General features: G+C 39.0%; 1 protein-coding gene across 8 annotated transcripts in view; it reads right to left on the minus strand.

The window, feature by feature from the left end:
* LOC144009496 (POU domain, class 6, transcription factor 2-like) overlaps positions 1 to 20,922 on the minus strand; it is a 104,664-nt gene that overhangs the window by 19,831 nt on the left and 63,911 nt on the right. For all 8 annotated transcript variants that reach the window (XM_077509258.1, XM_077509257.1, XM_077509260.1 and 5 more), the window contains one exon: positions 18,240 to 18,526. In XM_077509258.1, coding sequence (XP_077365384.1) covers positions 18,240 to 18,526 — 287 coding nt within the window. The remainder of the gene's footprint in view (positions 1 to 18,239; positions 18,527 to 20,922) is intronic.

Raw genomic sequence — 20,922 nt, forward strand, 5'->3', positions numbered from 1 at the left:
GAAAAGCACCTTCAGATGACATCGCTCCAATGCTTTTTTAAATAAAACAAAAACAAAAACTAATACTGAAACTAAAACTAAACTAAAACAAAGCTTTTATTAAATGACTAACACTAATAAAAACTAACGGAACCACCCTGAAAACAAATTAAAACCAACTAAATTTAAAAAACAGAACTCAAAATGAAATCAAAATGAACTAAAATCGAAAATTCCCCAACTATAATAACTTGGTTGTGAGTGTACAATAAAATGTATTTTTTTTTCAAATTTTCAATTCTCTTGTTAATGAACATAAAAGTTGAAAATATATATTAACCCAATAATGTTTGTATCTTTTTAGTTCACTGGTACTGCATTTCATAGCAATTCTTAAAGTTAATTGAAGTTCAAATAAAAAATGTAATGGAAAAAAAAGTGTGAAACATTAAGCTGTGTGCCTCTAGACGGCATTAGTGTTTAATGTTGGACACTGTTGACAGCTCTGCATTTTTCTTTTAAGATCTGCTTAATTTTAAACATGATATAACTTGTGGACGTCTACCATTTTTTTTTTAAATTGTAAATTACAACTTGATCCCAAGCCTTACAAATATATGAATTATTTATTAAAATATCTATTACTCCTTTGCACAAAGTTTATTTTAAGTTTGTCTTGAGCTTGGGAAAAATAAACTAATAAATTGGGGCAGTCATAAGTCACAAGTATGAGCTTGACTTTTTGAAATAAGCTCAAGAAAAAAAGTACTCAAGAAAGCCTGATCGCGACATACTCGTGAGTGCGTAAGTGTGACCGCAGCTTTTCTTATGAGTGCGAAGAGCGTCCCCAGCGTCCAAGACAATAATAACGGCCATATTGTCACAATAAGGACAAAGTTGTCCCTCCCAACATGGAAGTTTGCGGTCCCTCCTCCCCGCTTGACGTGATCAAGTGTGACACGAGAGCGCCCGGCGCGTGCGTGCGTGTCGCCGCGGCCGCCGACGGGTCTCGGGCTGACTCTTCCCTCGCGCCCCTTCTGTGCTTAAACATCAAAATGCCATTAGGCCCTCGCAAACACCTCCGCGCTGGGCCGTCTGTTGCCCACCGCTGGGCCTCTGCTGTGCACCTTGTGAAAAATAAAGCCTGCCAACACCCGCCCCTCTGGACGCAAGACCAATATTGAACTGGGGCAAAAAAAAAAAAAAAGACAATACAGTAAACCTCAATCCACAATATTTACATACTCTCCAGATGTGTTTTTATGCCATTTACTGTACACCACTTTGTTTTTTTGAAGCTCTTTAAAGACACTTTAAAAATTAAGAGTCCAAAATTTGCAAAAAAAGGGGGTGGATTTTGACGCGTACTGAAAAAAGGAAAATGCGAATTTTGGCTCTGAAAACAGGTTTTGCGAATAAACAGCGACAAGACCGGATACACGTCGCACGTTTTGACCGGATATTACGTCACGCGTGTACTGGCTGATGAGAAAGTTAAGTATGTTTGGGGGGGGACGACGAAACAGAAATATTTTTGGAATTAATTAAATTAGTTAATATTAATGTAATTTTAGATTAAAACAGCAAAAAAACGCTACAGTTTATCAAGAATTACAAAACTAAACTCATATGACGTCATCGCACGGCGCAGTTGCTTCCTGGTCTTCCTCTTCTTTTAAATTACTGGGAGGGATTCACATCTCTATGGCGTATAGCGCCACCTACAGCGGTGGAGTCCCTCTCAATATTCGCAAAAGAAGAACAGATGGAAACGAGCATAAGTCGCATGTCCGTTTTGCGCATTTTCAGTAAAATTGCTTTAAAATTTTTTAAACAATTGGATGGAAACCTGACTACAGTTAGAGCTTGGGCTTGTACCCAAAATTGGCATTTGTTATTTGTTTACCATTATGTCCAAAAATGAAAAATCCAATTTGATCATAATGGTAAATGGTGTAAACTTAGCACTTTATCTTAATGATATATTGCCCAAAAGCTACCTACAGAATGTTTTTCCTTAGTTTAAAATAACTTACTTGAACCACCAGGATCCCTCGCTATATGCTAGCCAATGGCCAACTTTTACATTCATCCGTGTTTTGCGGTAGCAGCTAGCTAGCGCTAAGCTAACCTGAGAGGGTTCATCTCTCCGGTCCAACGTCCGAGTTCATTAATTCGAAACGGTGAAGTACTAGTGACAAATGTGTTGATACATGGCCGAGATGGGCTTCCTTAACAATCGGCTAAACATTTCCCATCATAGAAGCTAGCTAGCGCTAAGCTAACCTGGGAGAGTTCATCTCTCCGGTTTAGCATCCAAGTTCATAAACTCGAAACAGTGAAGTGCCGACAAAGGTGTTGATATACGGCCTAGATTGGCTTCCTTAACAATCAGCTAAACATTTCTGATCGCAGAAGCTAGCTAGCGCTAAGCTAATCTGGGAGAGTTAATCTCTGCGGTCCAGTGTCCAAGTTCATTAACTTGAAACAGTGAAGTACTGACAAATGTGTTGATACACGGCCTAGATTGTCTTCCTTAACACTCGGCTAAACATTTCCGGTCGCAGAAGCTAGCTAGCGCTAAGCTAACCTGGGAGAGTTAATCTCTACGGTCCAGTGTCCAAGTTCATAAACTCGAAACAGTGAAGTATCGACAAATGTGTTGATACATGGCCTAAATTGGATTCCTTAACAATCAGCTAATGTCAATACAAACAAAATATTTCCAGAATTGTGTGGGAACAGTTGGTTTTCTCTGTGTCCTACCATTGGTTGACAACTCGTCAAAAGTCATCCTACCAGCTGGGATATACTCTGGCCAGACCCCGAAAGAGGACAAGCATACTGTAGCAAACGTTTGGCGCGAGTGTGATGTCATCAGAACCGCGTGAGTGACGGCTAGTTAAGGTGCGATCAAATAAAAAGACATTAAGGCGCGGCCAAATGGTGGCGTTGTTAACGAGGCGCGATGCAAATGAAGGCGGATGAGAGTCGTCAAACGGTTGAAGGCGACGATAAAGCACTGATGGAGTGCCACGGGCCGGCCGTCAATCTCGCCACTCGTTACCTTCCGGCGCAATTCATTTAAATCATGCCATAAAAATCCTCTCCGGCCCGTTTTGTGATAATTGCGGGTCTTTGCGGATGGATTTTCTCGGCTTTTACGCCACGTGACGTTCCGCTCGGACGATTGATGATGTTTAGCCACGTCGTTCTGAAACGAGTGCGAGTCATCGCTCATGAAGCGTCCGGGACCTATTTGGTGTGCTTGTTTCTTGAGATCCAGAAATTGTGGAGAAAAAAATACCGGATATGGCACCGTTTTCAGATGTTTAAGAGTCTTCTGCGCTTTTATGGCGCAGTATAGTCATAAACTTCCCAAGCGTCTCCAAACCACAACCTCCGATATTTAATATGTGATCAAACTTTTCTTTGATTTCATTTGAAGAATCCCCGGCTTTCAGTCTTTGTGTGCGCTCTGACATGGCAATATAGCATTTGAATGACTTTAATATCCCGCTAATCAATGTCCAGTGATCTTTTGATGTTCTCAATTCAATATGGGGAGGGTCAGCCGCGGTGCGCCTTTGATAAACACAATAAAAGGTAAGTGATGACTCTCCGCCGCGCGCTCTCCAAAAACACGGCGGCTAATGAAGAGAAATGGGCGACTTGTCATGTGTCACCGGCCGACTCTCCCGCTCCAAAGATGAATCGCGGCGGCGGCGAGCCCCCGTGGCCGCCGCCGCCCGGATCGATCATTTCGCCGCCCTCTCGGGCCCGGCCAAAAAATACGCTCGTGAAGTCGTCCGAGCGGCCTCAGATGGACTGATGACATTTACATCTGTATTTGTATCGATCGCTCCCACTTTGCCGTCTTTTTTTGAGGAGCCCGCTTCGACCGCTTAGGGCGAGGGAACGTCAACATGGACGCCGACAATTGCAATGAAATTAAATGATTCATACCGGGTGAATGATTCATACCGGGCCCAAATCTGGAGTTCAAAGGAATTTCTATATGGTAAATGGATATCTTTGGAGATCATTTTCAGTCTTTTTTTTTTTTTTTTTTTTTAATTTATTTATTTTTTTTGTTAGGGGAGCCGCATCCACAAGTAATTCCCTAAAATGGCCGTTCAACCTAAAATGGCAGATTTTCAGATTTTGGACAAATGTTTTTGAGACATTTTTGTGGATCTACTCACAGTCTGATCACAATCAAGCATGAATAAATGGAAATGGCAGATTTTGTGTCTTTTTTTTTGTAGGTCTACTCGATGGATACGGCAATTAAATTTTATGTTGCTAAGTGAAACTGACTTTGGGGGCTGAATTAAAACAAAAAGCGTTAAACTGGCCATTCCAAACCAAAATGGCAGACTCAGCAGGTACTCTTTGGGCAAAGGTCCTTGAGAGTTTTTTTGTTTTTTTGTGAAGTTGTGATTTTTGTTTTCCTCACAGTACAAAAATTTCAAATTTTTTATAAATTTGTTGCCCAATGAAATTGGCTTTTGTGGAGACAATAAAAATAAATAAATCACTAACAGCTGTGCATTTCTTTGAGACGTTGACCCTAACATGACCAATTCAAACAACAACAACAGACTTTGTGTGTCTTTCTCGAGATTTTTTTTTTTTTTTTTGTGGGTCTACTTACAAAGGACACATTCGGTGTTTTAGCCAAACAGAAATGAAGGATTTCGAACCAAACACCTTTTTGCCTCATTGAAGGCAGTTAATAATTGAAAGCCTTTTGACTTGATTATTGTTCAATAAACGTACTGATGACGACGAATCCTCCCGTAAGAAAAAAACTCTCGTCTGGCTGAAAGTGGCCTGTGATCACGGTCGCACCGGGGCTGTCCGCTCTCCACGGACTCACTCAACAGTGGTAATTACAGCCCGGGGGTCCACCTTCTCCACAATTTACCAGCAAAGCGTCGGCCGACGTCTCTCTTCCCCCGCCGACTTCGCCCCGACATCACAGGACCGCCCCGAGGGGCGCCCCCCCCACACACCCGCACCGCCCTCTACACTCGCAAGTGCTGCAATTACCTGAGCCTCTCCTCTCTCGCTCTCCTTTTCGGTGTGGCTGCGCCAGCCGGCAATCAGCCTTCATTAGAAAAGCCTCTGGTGAGGAGCGGCGGCGCCGCCAAGGTCAGCGGCCGCCAAGCATGACCGACCGTCACACGCTACTCATCTTTCCACACCTCTTTGGCGTCCTCAGCAACGGACACCAGCCTCCTCCTTTACGACTGGTTTATCTCTCGGCTCCCTTTGTCGACAGCTGAGCGCAATCCAGACACTCATGCTACGATGATAATAATAATAATAATGATAATAATAATAATAATAATATTTTGGATTTTTGAGAGCGAATATTAGCTTTTTTTTTTAGTTCAATCTGCACATTTTCACTGTCAATCAAGATAATGCTAACTTCATAGGCTATTGTTAGTGATACATTTAATATGCATTTTAGTCTTTAACCAAAGAATAATTTTTTTGTACATTACAAAAAAGACCTATAAAGGACCTATAAAGGACCACAAAAATTGAACTATTGGGTATTGGGCGTTGGGTATATAGCAAAAAAAGGCTCAATATTTGCCAAGTGAAATCATGCTAATGCTAGCTACGAAGGCTATCGCTAGCTAGCCATATAACATGCATTTTTTTTTTTTAACAAAAGAATAATTTTTGTGTATGTTACAAAAAAGAAAAAAAAAAAGAAAAAGAAAAAGACTTGTAATGGACCACCCAAAAACCTTTTTTTTTTTTTTACAATTCATTTTGAGCTATTTTGTTGCATTGGGTATAAAGCCAAAAATGCCCCAATATTTGCCAAGTGAAATTAAGCTAATGCTAGCTCCAATACTATCGTTAGCTATCCATTTAACATGCATTTTAGTCTTTAACTAAAGAATAATTTTTGTGTAAATTACAAAAAAGACCTATAAAGGACCACCAAAATTGAACTATTGGGTATTGGGCGTTGGGTATAAAGCAAAAAAAGCCTCAATATTTGACAAGTGAAATCATGCTAATGCTAGCTACAAAGGCTATCGTTAGCTATCCATTTAACTCCATTTAACTTTAACTTCAGTCTTTAACCAAAGAATAATTTTTGTGAAAAAAAAAAAAAAAAAGACTTGTAATGGACCACCAAAACATTTTTTCCTCAACAAAATCATTTTAAAAATGCTAAAAAAAATATGTTTTTTGGAGGGATGTTCGATAGCAATTTTCCCCCCCCCCAGACTGATACCAGTCCGAGTAATCAACTCCTGAGAAGTCATCGATACCAAGTACCGATACCACAAGTACTTTCAATTTACCCAAAAATAATTATTTTCTAAAAATAATTTTACGAAAGCCCTATACATACCAATATTTCATTTTCCTTAAAATTGAATGACATTTATGGCAACTATTCTTGTCATTTCTAATTCTTCATTTTTTTTGTTCATGAAATGGCCACAAGAGGGCGGTAAATACTTGTATCGACACCTTACGATACCTGGTATCATTACTTGCACATCCCTAGTTTTTGTTCTGGTCCATTGTCATTTTTGTAATGTACACAAAAATATTCTAAGTATTAAATTATTTTTGTTTTTTTAATCACACAAAAGGAAACGCACAAATTAAACCACAAATTTGGATTTTCTTGTGATAATAACGGTAGCAAAATCATATGAAGTTCATCAATAAACGGTTATCGTTGTAGTTGAGAATGCTACAAAGAAGTGTAAAATTATTATATTAATGAAAGGTATTTGAATAGTTTTTTTTTTTTGTCCAATCAAAAGTGAGTATCTGCCATTTTGTGTCTTTTGAACAAAATAGTCACAGCTAAATGAATGAATTCCATTTGCAGTCCATCATGTGGCACTTTTCACTCGTCTCGTTTTAAAGCCGCCACTCGCCTATTATGCTAACGCGCGTATTAAGCCGGCCTGACCAATCAATTGCATCGATTTCTCCAGATCGGCTCAGCGACTTTGCAGTGTATTAAATCAAAATGAAGATGACACGCGCCCGTCGAAGACGTCACGACCGATGAAATCAGCAACAACTCTTCCAACCGGACGACAAACGTGACTTTGAAAAAAGTCCAATAAAGGCGCACCTGTCGCGGGTTTTGCCAGTCTTAAGACGGCAGAAAATTGCCTTACATAATAAAGCGGGCTTGCGTGCAAATGTGCACTGTTGACTGAAGCAGAAAATAAGAAGACTGTGCGGGCCCATCAACAGCCGGCCACATTTCATATGAATAATTATAAAGATGAGGGGGCCAAAAAGCAAGCTGACCATGACAGCTGCACTACTTTTATTTACTTGCAATTGAGGGGATTAGCCGGACAGGGATGAGGAGGAGGTGAGGCAGCAATTTACAAACTTCACTTCAGCTTATGAACCATTTTTATGCTTTCAGCGGTGCAGATTGCAGTCAATTTATTTATTTTTTTTATTTTTATTTTTTTTTGCAGTTTGGGTGATTCTCATCATCTTCATGTTGTGATGTTGGCGCATCCTTAAAAAAAAATCTTTCAATAATCTTTTGCAATAATTGTCCTTTAAAAGGACAATTAGTCAAACGTCTTAGCAAAGAAAAAGGAAAAAAATAGTAGCCCAAAAAAATAAAAATCAAAAAACATTGTGACATTTATTTCTAATGTTTGTCTTATTTCTGAAATTATTTTTTTTATCACAAAGTTGCAGACTTTTTTTTTTTTTTATGTCAGTGAGCGCTCGACATCTTAAAATTGTGAACAGAAATGACAAAATTTCCAATATTTCTATTTTTCATCTAATATTTTCATACTCTTTCTAATATTTAGGTATATTTCATCTAATTATTTACTCCTCTAACACATTAAAGGGATACTTAACTCATTGAGCCAGTAAAAAGTTAATATTTTGTCTATAATTAATGTGGTAACGTCATTATTTTTCATGTACAATTAATACCTTTAATAAGTAATTTTTTCAACTTGCCGTCGAGTAATGATGACATCACCTGTGCTGAGGAAGTAGGTAACGACCAATCATGGCTCAGTTTACTGACCAAACCCAGAAAACAGGTGAGCCATGATTACCTACTTCCTCAGCACGGGTGATGTCATCATCAGTCGACAGCAAGTAAAAAAAAAATATTTAGGTATTCATTGTACATGAAAAATAATAAAGTTATCAAATTAATTCTGGACAAAATATTAACTCTTCACTGCTGAAAATTGTTCAATGAGTCAAATGTCCTTTTAATATTTTTCCAATGTAATTCAGTTTTCTTTTTGTTTTTGTTTTTTGTGCATCCTGTTGTGATCAACACCCAATCTCATGTCGATTGGTAAAACTTAGAATATTAAAACATTGTGAGGTGTTCAATATCGTGACAGCTGCTGCGGCAAGGGAGGAATTTCATTCCAAGGCCGTAAACAAACTTCAAAGACTGTTGACTGGTGAAGTTTTCTGTTTGAGACACTTTGAGTAATAAAAGACATCCGGTTCGAAGGACCAAACAAATGTCAGGTTTATACACCACCTGACATTTTAAAAAGACACAAATGAGAAGACAGACACAAAAATGAGAAAACAAGACCTTTTTTTAACTCGTAATACGAGGAGAGTGGGCCAGAGGCAAGTGATCGGCACACATCTCTCTCTCCCAGTCTTCTCATTTGTGTATTTTTAAAATGTCATAGATGGTGTATAAACCTGACATGAACTTTCCAGGCCTTTTTTTTGATGGAATTTTCCCAAAATGGCTACTTCAAAGCAAAACGTCTTAGATTTTTTTCCGGTTGAACTCATTGAGCAAAGATGCACTTTCAAAATGTTTTGGTGTCGGAGTGCTCGCATGTCGGACTTGCTTCTTTGATAGGACTTATTTTTTGCCATGTTGCGTCTGTGTTCGGGTTTGTAAGGTCTTTCTTTCACTTTGCTCCGGCGGTCAGACGTCTTTCTTTAATTATCAGTCCGGGTTATGACACTGAGGCCCCCCCGCCCCTCGCAGGCACCGTCTAAGTGCTCCGCTCTGCCGAGGAGGCCAGTCCGCCCGCCGCGGGGTACCATTCCACTGCTGGTCGTTTGTGGTGCCCATTAGTGACCGCAAGACAGAGCAGCGGCCGGGCTCACGCGAGCAACGCCAGTGTGCAGAGTGGCAAAAAAATAAATAAATAAATACAAAAAGGAGCTTTTAATGCGGCTTTATTGCATTATGGCCTCCCTCGCAAGGCAAGTCAAAAGTCACGTTTGTGCCGCCTGCAGAATATTTTCTTTTCCCTTTTTCTGGCCACGCTGGGGCTGTTGCCGCCAAGCGCATTTCTCCTTATTCGCAACTTGACATCAAGCAAGAGACCGTGACGACGTTTTACATGCATATTATATCATGACTGTGATTAGCATCATTCTGCCATGTTTAGGAGGGTTGGACTTAAAAAAAAAAAAAAAAAAAAAAAATCAAATAATTGATATTGAATTGATTTTCCTTTTTGACCCTAATTCCGATTCAAAAAACCATGAATCGATTATTTAAATATCTCATTTCCACCCCCATAAATTCTTAAGAAAATAGAATCTTAAAGTTCTATTTTATCCATATATCTTACTATTTTCTTGAAATTTACGGTATTTTCTTAAATTTTAAATTAAAAACTGAATAATTTGATATATTGATTTTCCTTTTCGAGCCCAATATCGATTGATAAAACCATGTATCAGTTATTTAAATATCTCATTATTCCCCATAAATTTTTTAAGAAAATTTAATTTTAAAGGTCATTTTTTTTTATATTACTGTTTTCTTGAAATTTACTGTTCACATGAATTTAAAAGCATTTTCTTAAATTTTAAATAAAAACATTTAATAATTGATATATTGATTTTCGTTTTCGAGCACAATATCGATTCATAAAACCATGAACTAGTTATTTAAATATCTAATTTTTCCCCAATAATTTTTTAAGAAAATAGAATTTTAAAGTCCGATTTTTTTTCCGTGACATATACTGTTTACATGAATTTAAAAGTATTTTCTTAAATTTATGAAAGACCTGACTTATTGCACTTTAACACAAAATTACGTCTATATTCACAATTATTCAATTAGAATTACGAAAATATTTTCATCTTATCCTTGCTGATGTCAATGTTTGTGTCACACTTAACTGATTGTTACTCGTTTTACTTTCATGAATAAACGAAATCATTTGATTGATTTGGTAATTAAATCGATATCGGATTGAACTGAAGTGAGTCAAATCGAATTGGGGAAAATCGAAATCGAATTGATTGAAGAAATTCGCATTTCTGACACACTTGTCTTGGGATTTTTCCCATCTGGCTGTTTCATTGGATTGTGATTTTGTTGTTGAATATTCAGCATTAATTTCTTCTATATGTTTACTAGTGTTTGCTTCTTTTCAACATTTTATTTGTATTTTCCTTCATCATCATCTCTGAAGACGTAAGACTTTCTTGAAGGCGTACATACTCATAATTTATTACAATTAGTGCTGTCACTATCTCTATTTTTATAATCGTTTAATCTATTGATTATTCAACTGATTAATCGACGAATCAGATTCATTTTAATTTTGCATTAACGTGTATTTAAAAAAAGCATGTAACTGTTGATATGCTGAAATAAGAGGTTTGGGACAATTTTACATTTAAAAAAAATGGCTCTACATTCAAATCCAAAAACGTATTTACACGTTTTTTTGGTAATAGTTTGTCCTTTACTCCCAAAAACGTATTTATACATTTTTATGTTGTTTATTTTTTATGCTAGAGCATACAGAAGAATTTGCTACAGCTTCAGACATGAAGCAGTTGCTTAAAGCAATTGTAGTTATTACAAAAACGGCCAGCAGGTGGCAGCAGAGTATGAGATCAGCCATGTTGCAACAAGCTCTTTTTGCCATTGTTTTCACCAGGAATGTGAATAATGATTAAACTTAGCTATATTCTAATACTAATTGTTGCAAAACGAAAACAGATATAAATACACTTTTTTTTTCCTGGTGAAAGAAGAGACTAATTTTTCTTCTGGTAGGTTCCATGTTTTTATAGCAATAGAACAGAATATTCTGTGGACCTTGCAAAATCAGTCAAAATCCAGTCAAGTAGCCGGGAGCTCAATCAAAATGACTGCCAGTGAAGGAGTTAAAATAGTTGTCGATTATTTGTCGATTAATCAATTAATTTTGCCAGCTCTAATTACGATTGCTATAAAGAGGGCCCAAAAGCAGATTGACTTTGACAGGAAGGAAGCAGAGCGCCGCTACAGCGAGAGGAAGTGCGACCTGAGCAGGCGGGTCATCGGAAGGTTACACGCGCAATGGCGGCGCGGACGGGGCCCGCGCTAAGCTTCCCGCTTCTTCCACGGATCAGCATGTCCCTCCGCCTCCGCCTCGGCCCGGCCCCGATGTAAGCCAGTGGAGTGGCAAATTACAGCAGACCTTACAGCTGTAGCCCGACATTATGATTAATTTGATCGGTAATTTCTCCTGTTTTTCATTTTAATCGGCGCGCCCGTTCTGCCGTGGCGGCTCTTTCAGATCTAATTAAGATCAATTCCGCGCACGCCGCGTGCACTTCTGCCTGCCGCCAAATCCCCCGAGCTCTCCGGGAGCGTGGCGAAACCCCGCTAAACCCACCCCATCCACCCCGGCGCCAATCAATCAACCTGCGGGCTGAAAATCCCGCACATTAACACACTTAGGCAAATTTGCTAATCTCACCTCGCCAGTCTATTTGTCACCTCTGTGGCGCGTTCAAGGCGGCGAGTTGTGAACTGTATGAGCTTCGGGATTGTAAGAAATGTGAAGGAAGAAGGAAGTCAAGGACAGACTGCGGGTGGCGTTTTTGTCCGTAAACGGGGGGCTAATAACCAGATCAGTCGTGTGTTTTGTCTCACTAATTAGTCATAAACAGGAGGGGGATTGTCATGAGTACTCCGGATTAACGAGGGATTTGCAATTACTCAACAAATGGATCACTGTAGTGCACTGACAATTATATTTTGGCTCCTTGGGGGGTAATATTTTGAGAGTCCAGACCTCCACCAAGGCTTCAACACAAATTCATGCGCAAATTCATTCTTGACGTTTCGGCTACTTTGAGATCAGCGGTTAGTCTCAGAGTAAACGCAAAATTTAGCCAACTATAATATGACAATATACAGCGATTACAGGAAATACAACAACATAAACAATTCATTTGGTGAAACCAAGGTTATTTTAGTTAACTAAAACTTACGAAAACACTAAAACTCAAGATTAAAACAATTTCATGAACGAAATTAAATAAAATAAAACTAACTGAACTACATTTTATGTTTACAAAACTAACTAAAACTATTTCCTGTTTTTGTTTTGCCATCAACGGCATTGTTCGGATTATCTGCAAAAAACAACAACAAAAAAACAACAAAAAAACTGTTTTTGTTTGCCATCAACGGCATTGTTCGGATTATCTGCAAAGAAAAAAAAAAAAAAAAAAAGACAAATAGTTCCTGTTTTTGTTTGCCATCAACGGCATTGTTCGGATTATCTGCAAAAAAAAAAAAAAAAAAAAAAAAAATCCTGTTTTTGTTTGTCATCAGCGGCATTGTTTGGATTATCAGCACCAAAAAAAACAAAAAACAAAACAAATATTTGCTGTTTTTGTTTACCTGAGGTGTGTACGCGAATGCAGACCAAGGTTATTTTAGTTAACTAAAACTAACGAAAAAACTAAAATAAAAAAAACTATTTCGTTAACAAAATAAAATAAAAATGAAAATCCTGTTTATAAAACAAAAACTAACTGAAACTGCATTTTATGTTTACAAAACTAACTAAAACTAACTATTATGAAAAATGTCCTTCGTGGTCATCTTTGGTAATTAATTTAATGCATGAGCCTTTGGGGATGATTTTAAATGTGATATGAAGTCGATTTATTTTGATATTAACCGGAAAAAAGGACGTTTGAAAGTGTGTCACACAGAAGTGACGTCATCTCGCAGCAGCCAATAGAAAAGCACCTTCAGATGACGTCGCTCCCATGCTGTTTTTTGTTTTTTTACCACATTAAAAAACAAAAAAACTAAAACAAACAAGATAAATAAATTTCCTACAAATTTTTCAATGTACATGTACAGGTTTACTGATTAGTATTTTCTAAATTTGAGTAAAAAAAACAAAAAAACCTGAATTGTGATACGGATGGAATCGCTAGGCTGACAACACAAGTTGTAAGCGGCCATTTTGTAACCAAGCTAGTCGAATCTGTGCGCGGGACGGCCAGCCTGCTTTCCATCGAAGATGTTTCGAATGGAATCGGTAAGTGAGCGAGCGGGATTCCGATGACCGAGGACACTTCCCTTGGGAGGAGGCCACATCAGCTATCATTACGATATTGCCTCAATCAAATAGGATTAGCGTGCGCGCGCGCGCGTTTGGTGGAAACGAGAGCCGCCGTATGTAAAGGGTTTACTTTCTTCTCCAGGTCAGCGCCGGTCCGGCAAGGACAAGCCACATGGCCTACAGCGACCGCTCAACAGGATTTGAAGGCCCGCCCGGGCCCGTCGCGGCTGATTGGATGCCGTTAAGCTCGTTTGCTTCATTCACATAATTGTCGCAGTATCTTTCGACTGGAGGAGGTTGTTAACTCCGCCAAGGAAATGGTGACCAGCTACTTTGATGATTGAAAGCATTTAGTTATGTTGGCCTTCCTTAACTCATTCACTGCCATTGACGGAAAAAGACGTCAAATTATGCATTTTTGCTGGGCTGGCAGTGAATGTGTTAAATCTATCCATCCATCCATTTCCTTGACCGCTTAATCCTCACAAGGGTCGCGGGGGGTGCTGGCGCCTATCTCAGCTGACTCTGGGCAGTAGGCAGGGGACGTGTTAAATCTAAATTGTTTTTTTTCAAGTGAAAAACAACAAATAAAAAAAAAATCTAATGTCATTTTTGAGAACATTTATTGTGCCGATCTCAAACACACGTGTTAGCTTAGCGCCTACGTTGTCGTGTCAAAATGACCAATGAAAACGTGCTTGATTACGTTATGTTATAATAACTTTACAACGGCATAAAAAATGGCGCCACTCTCAGGAAATGCCATTATTACAAAAGAAATACTCAAAATGCATTAAAATATAGAAATTCTGGAAAAAAATATTACCATGTTCTTGACAGTGTGTAACATTTCACATTTATTTTAAAAATTCACTATTATGAACTCATTGACTGGCAGCCATTTTCACAGACGCAATCCCAGCTGTTTTACGGGATTGTGACTGATTTTGCAAGGCCCACAGAATATTGTGTTCTATTGCTATCAAAGCATGGAACCTACCAAAAGACAGATTAGAGTGTCTTTTTTTTCATTAGGGAAAAAAGTATATTTCTATCTGTTTCCGTTTTGCAGCAATTAGCATTAGAACATAGCTAAGTTTCATCATTATTCACAAATTTGTTTAAAACTGTGGGGAAAAACGCTTGTTGCAACATGGCCCTGGTTGATCTCTTATACTCTGCTGCCACCTCCTGGATGTTTGTCTAATAACTACAATTTCTTCAACAGTTCTTTGCAGTTGAGAGGCTGCACCAAAGCCTTCTGTATGCTCTAGCATGAAAACATGTAAAAAAAAAATATGTATAAATACGTCTTTGGGACACATTTAAAATAGAACATATTTATACATTTTTGGGAGCAACTGAGTTAATAGTATGCAAAAATATATATACATTCTATCACATCAACGTAATTTTTTTTTGTATATAATCATAGGTCAAACAATCGCTAATTGGTCACGCCGAACCTTACAGGAGGCTGACATGTTTGGCCGCCATCTTTGTGCTATGGATACCCGAAGGAGACAAACTTAGCGAGAATGGTAATTGGTATTAGGCTTGTGACATTTAGCGCATGATTCGAAACTTAGTTTGCTGCATTCTATTAGTTCACCAGTAGATGGCACTAAATTCTACACACTGTCCATTTAATGAGTCCGTATTGAGTTTCAACCAGGGTTATTATAGTTTTGGAATTTTTTATTTGAGTTAGTTTTGGTTTCGTTTTGAATATTGTTTTTTTAAATTAGCTAGTTTTAATTAGGTTTCAGGGTGGTTTTGTTAGTGTTTATTAGTTTTAGTTATTTAATAAATGCTTCGTTCTAGTTTAGCTTTAGTTTCAGTATTAGTTTTAGTTTTTAACAGAAATGTGTATTACTTGTGCGCAATATTTAAAAAACAGCAAGGGAGCGACGTCATCTGAAGGTGCTTTTCTATTGGCTGCTGCTAGATGACGTCGCTTTTGTTAATATCAAAATAAATGCACTTAAAATCACATTTCAAATCGTCCCCAAAGGCTCATGTATTAAATTCATTAGTTTTGTAAACATAAAATGTAGTTTCAGTTAGTTTTCATTTTTTAGAAACCATTATAGTTTTTATTTTATTTTATTAACAACATTGTTTTTTTTTATTTTAGTTTTAGATTTTTCGTTAGTTTTTGTTAACTAAAATAACCTTGGTGGAGAGAGGGCTGTATTTATTTACTTTATTTTTATTTTGTATTTTTTTTGTTTTGTTTTTGAGGACTTTTTTTGTATCGTTTTGTTTTTTTGTTTGTTATTGTTATTGTAATAAAATATTGGGAAAAAAAAAGTGTTGTCTCTGGTCTTTGTCTGGCGATTCCGCACGGAGACCGGACAGTGCGTTTGGTTCCGACGTAACGCCTTTGGAGGCCCATTAAATCCAGAGACTATTTTTTCCCCCCCGCTGAATCTCAGCGGGCCATGACGGGGGTCGAAAAAGGCAGTGACGGGAGGGTTGGGTTGGGGGGGGGGGTTGTTGAAGACGGGGGAACAAACAGCCCGACGCATCTTGGCCCGTAAAGAAGCTGGCGCCACAAGCCAATAAGGAGCCTGACGCTGATGAATGTGAGCCAGGACGGCCGGGCGACCCTGACCGGCGCGTGCTGTAAATGAAACCGCCGGGATATCAAATAGGCCGTTATCACGGGCAAGCTGACGGCCAGATGGACGGACGACGTGGGCCCAGATGGATGGACGGACAGAGTGGGCGCAAAAAGGAGCGCAAAGATGAAGAGGCTGATAAAAACAGGAAGGGGAGATGACCTCACAATCCGTCCTTGCATGAGCGTCATCAACACGTGGGACAACTGGCGACATATCATCGTGGCATCCCAGTAGCTTGGGGATCCATCAAATAATTTGCCGGATTGTTTCGGATCACAACAAAATGTGGGTGACACAGAAGTGGGACTTTCACTCCAGTCCAAGGTTATTTTAGTTAACTAAAACTAATGAAAAAATAAAAGTAAAATGCAAAAAATTATTTCGTTAATGAAAAATAAATAAATAAATGCTTTAAAAAAACAAACAAACAAACAAACTACATTTTATGTTTATAAAATTACAGCAAAAACGTCCTTCGTTTTAATCTTTAGTAATTAATTTAATGCCTTTGGGGATGATTTTAAATATGATTTTAAGTACGGTAGATTTATTTTGATATTAACTGGTATAAGGACGTTTGAAAGTGTGTCACACAGAAGTGATGTCATCTAGCAACAGCCAATAGAAAATGATGACGTCGCTCCCATGGTGTTTATTAAATATTACACACAAGTAATACACATTTTTTTAAACTAAAACTAATACTGAAACTAACTCAAACTAAACTAAAACTAAGCATTTATCAAATAACTAAAACTAATACAAAGTAACAAAACCACCCTGAAAACTAATTAAAACTAGCTAAATTTCCAACACTATAATAACCCTGCTCTAGTCCCATCCCACTCCCACAGAAAAAAAAAATCATGTCCCACTCCAGTCCCGGAAGCTAAGAAAAAATAAATAAAATAAAATAAAATAAAAAATCCCGTCCCGTCCCGTCCCAAAACAAAAACAAAAACAAAAACAAAGAAAGAACAGCAGTCCGAGTATTTAGTTTTTTCTTACCCCCTACTGCACAATCCCGCTCCCATGAACTTTTGATCCTGTCCCATCCCAATCCCATGATTAAAAGCAAAATTGACTCCCATCCTGTGGGAATCCTGCGGGATTCCTGAAACACTTGAAATTCCTGAAAAAAATCTCAGTGTCGAGCGGGGAGGCAAGAAAAACCTGGTGGCCCATTGGCCGATAAATTACAAAGTAAATTTTGAAAAGTAAATTTGTGTATTTTGGCCCACGAAACGGGAGTAAAATTTACACTGACAAGAGAGGAAAATATTCAGAGTAAATTTTACTCAAAATATTTTTCCTGTGTACGATAAAATTTGCCTATCTCATAAAAAAAAATCTATTAAAGATTTTTCACTCAGAAATTCTAAGTAAATTTTGCAGAGATTTTGACTTTTTTATGAATTTAAAAAAAATTCCTCAACCCTTGTGTAAATGTCTTTTTAAATAAATGAGTAAAATGTACTCAAAACATCCATCCATCCATCCATCCATTTTATGAACTGCTTCAAGAGTTGTGAGGGGTGCTGGAGCCTATCTCAGCTGGCTATGGGCAGTACTAGGTAGGGATGTAACCATAGTGGCAATGTCGTGATATCGCAATATTAAAACTACCAAAAACAATGTACCGTCGTCGTCATGTCACAATATCAAAAGCAGTCTTTTTTGAAAAGAAAAAAAAAAAAAAAAAAAAAGCCAGGTTGATTTCCATTTGTGCAGTTCAGGCACCCTCTGGTGCCTAGTTTTTTTTTTCTTGTTTTTTTTTTTAGTGCAATTTCATTTTCACCAAGCATGTTTTGGCCCTTATATGTTGAAAATACATGCTATTGGTCAGATAAAAGGGAACATAATATGCTTGTGAGTCAATATGTGGAGGAACTCAATGTGTGCTTGCATTAGCAAGTAGTGATGTAACGATACTGGCAATATCGCAATATCGTGATATTAAAACTGCCACAATATATTGTTGTCGTCATGTCACGATATTAAAAGCAGCACATCTGTGAAAAAATGTCAAGTTGATTGTCATTTGTCAAGTTCTAGCACCATCTGGTGGTTATTTTTTTTAGTGCGGTTTAATTTTCACTAGGCATGTTTTGGCCCTTCTATGTTAAAAATCCACATAATATGCTATAATCATTGCTGTAATGTACAAAAACACAATATTGTGTGTGTCCAATCATTTCACCCCTATATTAGCATAATTTGTGTTCATGCTGATTTAGGTTCTCTCGTAGAGACCGAAGAAGTCTTGCCGACTCACCGGCAGGGGTACGGGCGGGGTGACGGGCGAGGGCAGGCTCCGGGCGGGCGACTGGTTGGGCCGGTGCGACGGGGGCGACTGCGGCGGCTGCCCCGACGCCGACGAGCAGGCGGAGCCCGGCGACGGCACCGACGATTGCTGCTGCTGGCCGGGCGGGGTCATGTGATGATGCTGAGACGAGACTTGGCTGTGGACGTGTTGGTGGTGCTGCTGCTGCTGCTGGTGGTGGTGGTGCATCTGTTGGAGCTGCTGCAGGTGTTGGAGTTGCGAGTTGAGGGTTGAGGTAGCTGTTGAGAAAACACGAAGCCCAATCAACACCTGACAAGGTGAGCCGTCATTATTTGCGCAACACCTGTGATTTGCCATGCGCAAACACACGGAGGTGTCAGCCGATGCGCACGCAAATTGAACGGAGCCCCGACAAGGTCCTGCGGGGCTTCGAGTCCCTCACTTAAGTTCAGTTGGAAGGACAACTGCAGTCTGACGAGTTAAAAGTCTTCTTTGTCACTCAGGGGATGGTCAGAATATTCCCGTTTAATGCCTCAAATTACACCATGGAAAAAAAACCCATCAATCTCCTCGAGCAGACTTCAGGAACATTAACTAATTGGATCCGATAATGGCGCCCTGCTGGAACCCCGCTTAATTTTCTGTTTAACTCATTCACTCGCAGACATTTTCACTCAAGCAACTTCCGTTTGATTGGATTTTGACTGATTTTGCAAGGCCTACAGGATATTGTTTTCTATTGCTATAAAAACGTGGAAAAGAAAGATTAGAGTCTCTTTTTTTTATTAGGAAAGAAAGTGTATTTCTATCCGTTTTTAGTTTTGTAGCAATTAGCATTAAAATATAGCTAGGTTTCATCAATATTCACATTCCTGGTGAAAACACTGACAAAAAGAGCTTGTTGCAACATGGCCCTGGCTGATCTCTTATACTCTGCTGCCAACTGCTGGCCATTTTATTAAATAACCACCATGTCAGAAGATGCATCAAAACCTTCTGCATTTTCCATCCATCAATTCTCTTAACCGCTTGCTCCTCACAAGGGTCGCGGGGGTGCTGGAGCCTATCCCAGCCCTGAACTGTTTGCCAACCAATTGCCGCCTTCTGCATTCTCTTGCAAAAAAATGAGTTTCGAATGAGTTAAAAAATAAATAAAAAAATCCATGCGGGAAAGGAGGAATCGACATCAGGGAAAAAAAATGTTAACATTGTTGCTAGAAATCCCTTCCTCACAACCAACCCATTTGCTCAACAAGTTCTCACCTTGTAGAGCTCACTGCAAAAGTTTTCTATTTTATTACATCTTGTCAAGTTTGCAGCCATTTTCCACGCACAGGCGATGCCAAAAACTCAAATTTCTCACAATTTAGCTTGACCCATCCATCTAGTAGACACAATTAAAATGTGGGAGCAACCAAATGGCGTTCAAAAAAAAAAAAAAAGTTGCTTTTTTTTTTGCACCAGGATGATCACATCTGCAAAAAAAAAAAATCCACGACTTGGACTCGAAACTTGATGAAACCCCTCCAAGTCGCGCGCACGCGCTTTCTCGCCGCGGCGACAAAATGTTGAGCTTCTACTTACTTACAAGGCGGAATACAAAAGCAGAAGACAAAAGCGCCGTTGAAGACGGCGTCTGTCAGAAAATTATTGAAACGCGCAGGCGAGATCAAAGGCGACTGGAGAATGTCCTCCGGCGCGGACCATTACGGCGAGAAAAAACAAGCCGGCGAAACAACACAAAGATGAGGCAAAAAGCAAACAAAATACAGAGGGAATATGTTAGAAGCCCCATGTGGCCTTATTATCAGAGCCGCACTGCAGGTAACTAGATTCTTTAACAGCAGTGCTTTATAAACGCTGTCATCTTGTTAAGACTGTCAGGACCACTGACCCGCCGCCGTTGTGCTCTAAGTGGGCGACGGCCACGTCGGCGTTCGGCCTTTCTCGATTGCGCCTAATCCACAAGCCGGCTTGTCGGGGGCTAATTGTTTGCGCCGCGGCTTTGCCGGAATGATGGAGTGAGGGGCGAAGAGATGCTCGTTATATCGCAAAAGTCTCTCTTTGATACTGGCGGCTGTTTTTTTTTTTTTTTTTTTTTTTTTTAACGACGGAGGGTCCCCGTTTCATTGTTGACACAATCCAGAGAAGACATGTTAATGTTTGGAATGAGGCAGGGTAACTTGACAGTCATCACACGTGGGTTCGAGCGAACCATATTATTTGTGGTGTTCCACAGGGTTCAATTCTGGGGCCTCTGCTGTTTTCATTGTATCTGCTGTTGCATCTTAAGAAAACAGCGATTGCTGTTTTCAAGTCCACGGTGAAAAAGAAACACTTCCTGTTTGTAAGTGCTATATAAATAAAGATGACTTGACTTGCCTTGACTTGAAGCTGCATAGTGATGAGGGATACACAACACTTTTGGAATTCAAGGTGAAAAGAGCCGAATTTGACAAAAAGGTTACTCTCCCAGTTCATTTTGTTCACCAGTAAATTGAAATAAGTTGGATTTTATTTTTCAATAAAGTAGAGTTCTGTGAATGCACACAGGAAACTGACACAGCAGGGCTGGACTGGCCCCAAAAAGTCAGCCCTGATATTTTGACCAAGGCCCGACTTGCCTGACATGTAATTTTCTGCCACTGATGTTTATTGATGATGTTTCAGTTTG

Source organism: Festucalex cinctus, chromosome 20 (genome assembly GCF_051991245.1).
Source record: "Festucalex cinctus isolate MCC-2025b chromosome 20, RoL_Fcin_1.0, whole genome shotgun sequence".
Lineage (NCBI taxonomy): Eukaryota > Metazoa > Chordata > Actinopteri > Syngnathiformes > Syngnathidae > Festucalex > Festucalex cinctus.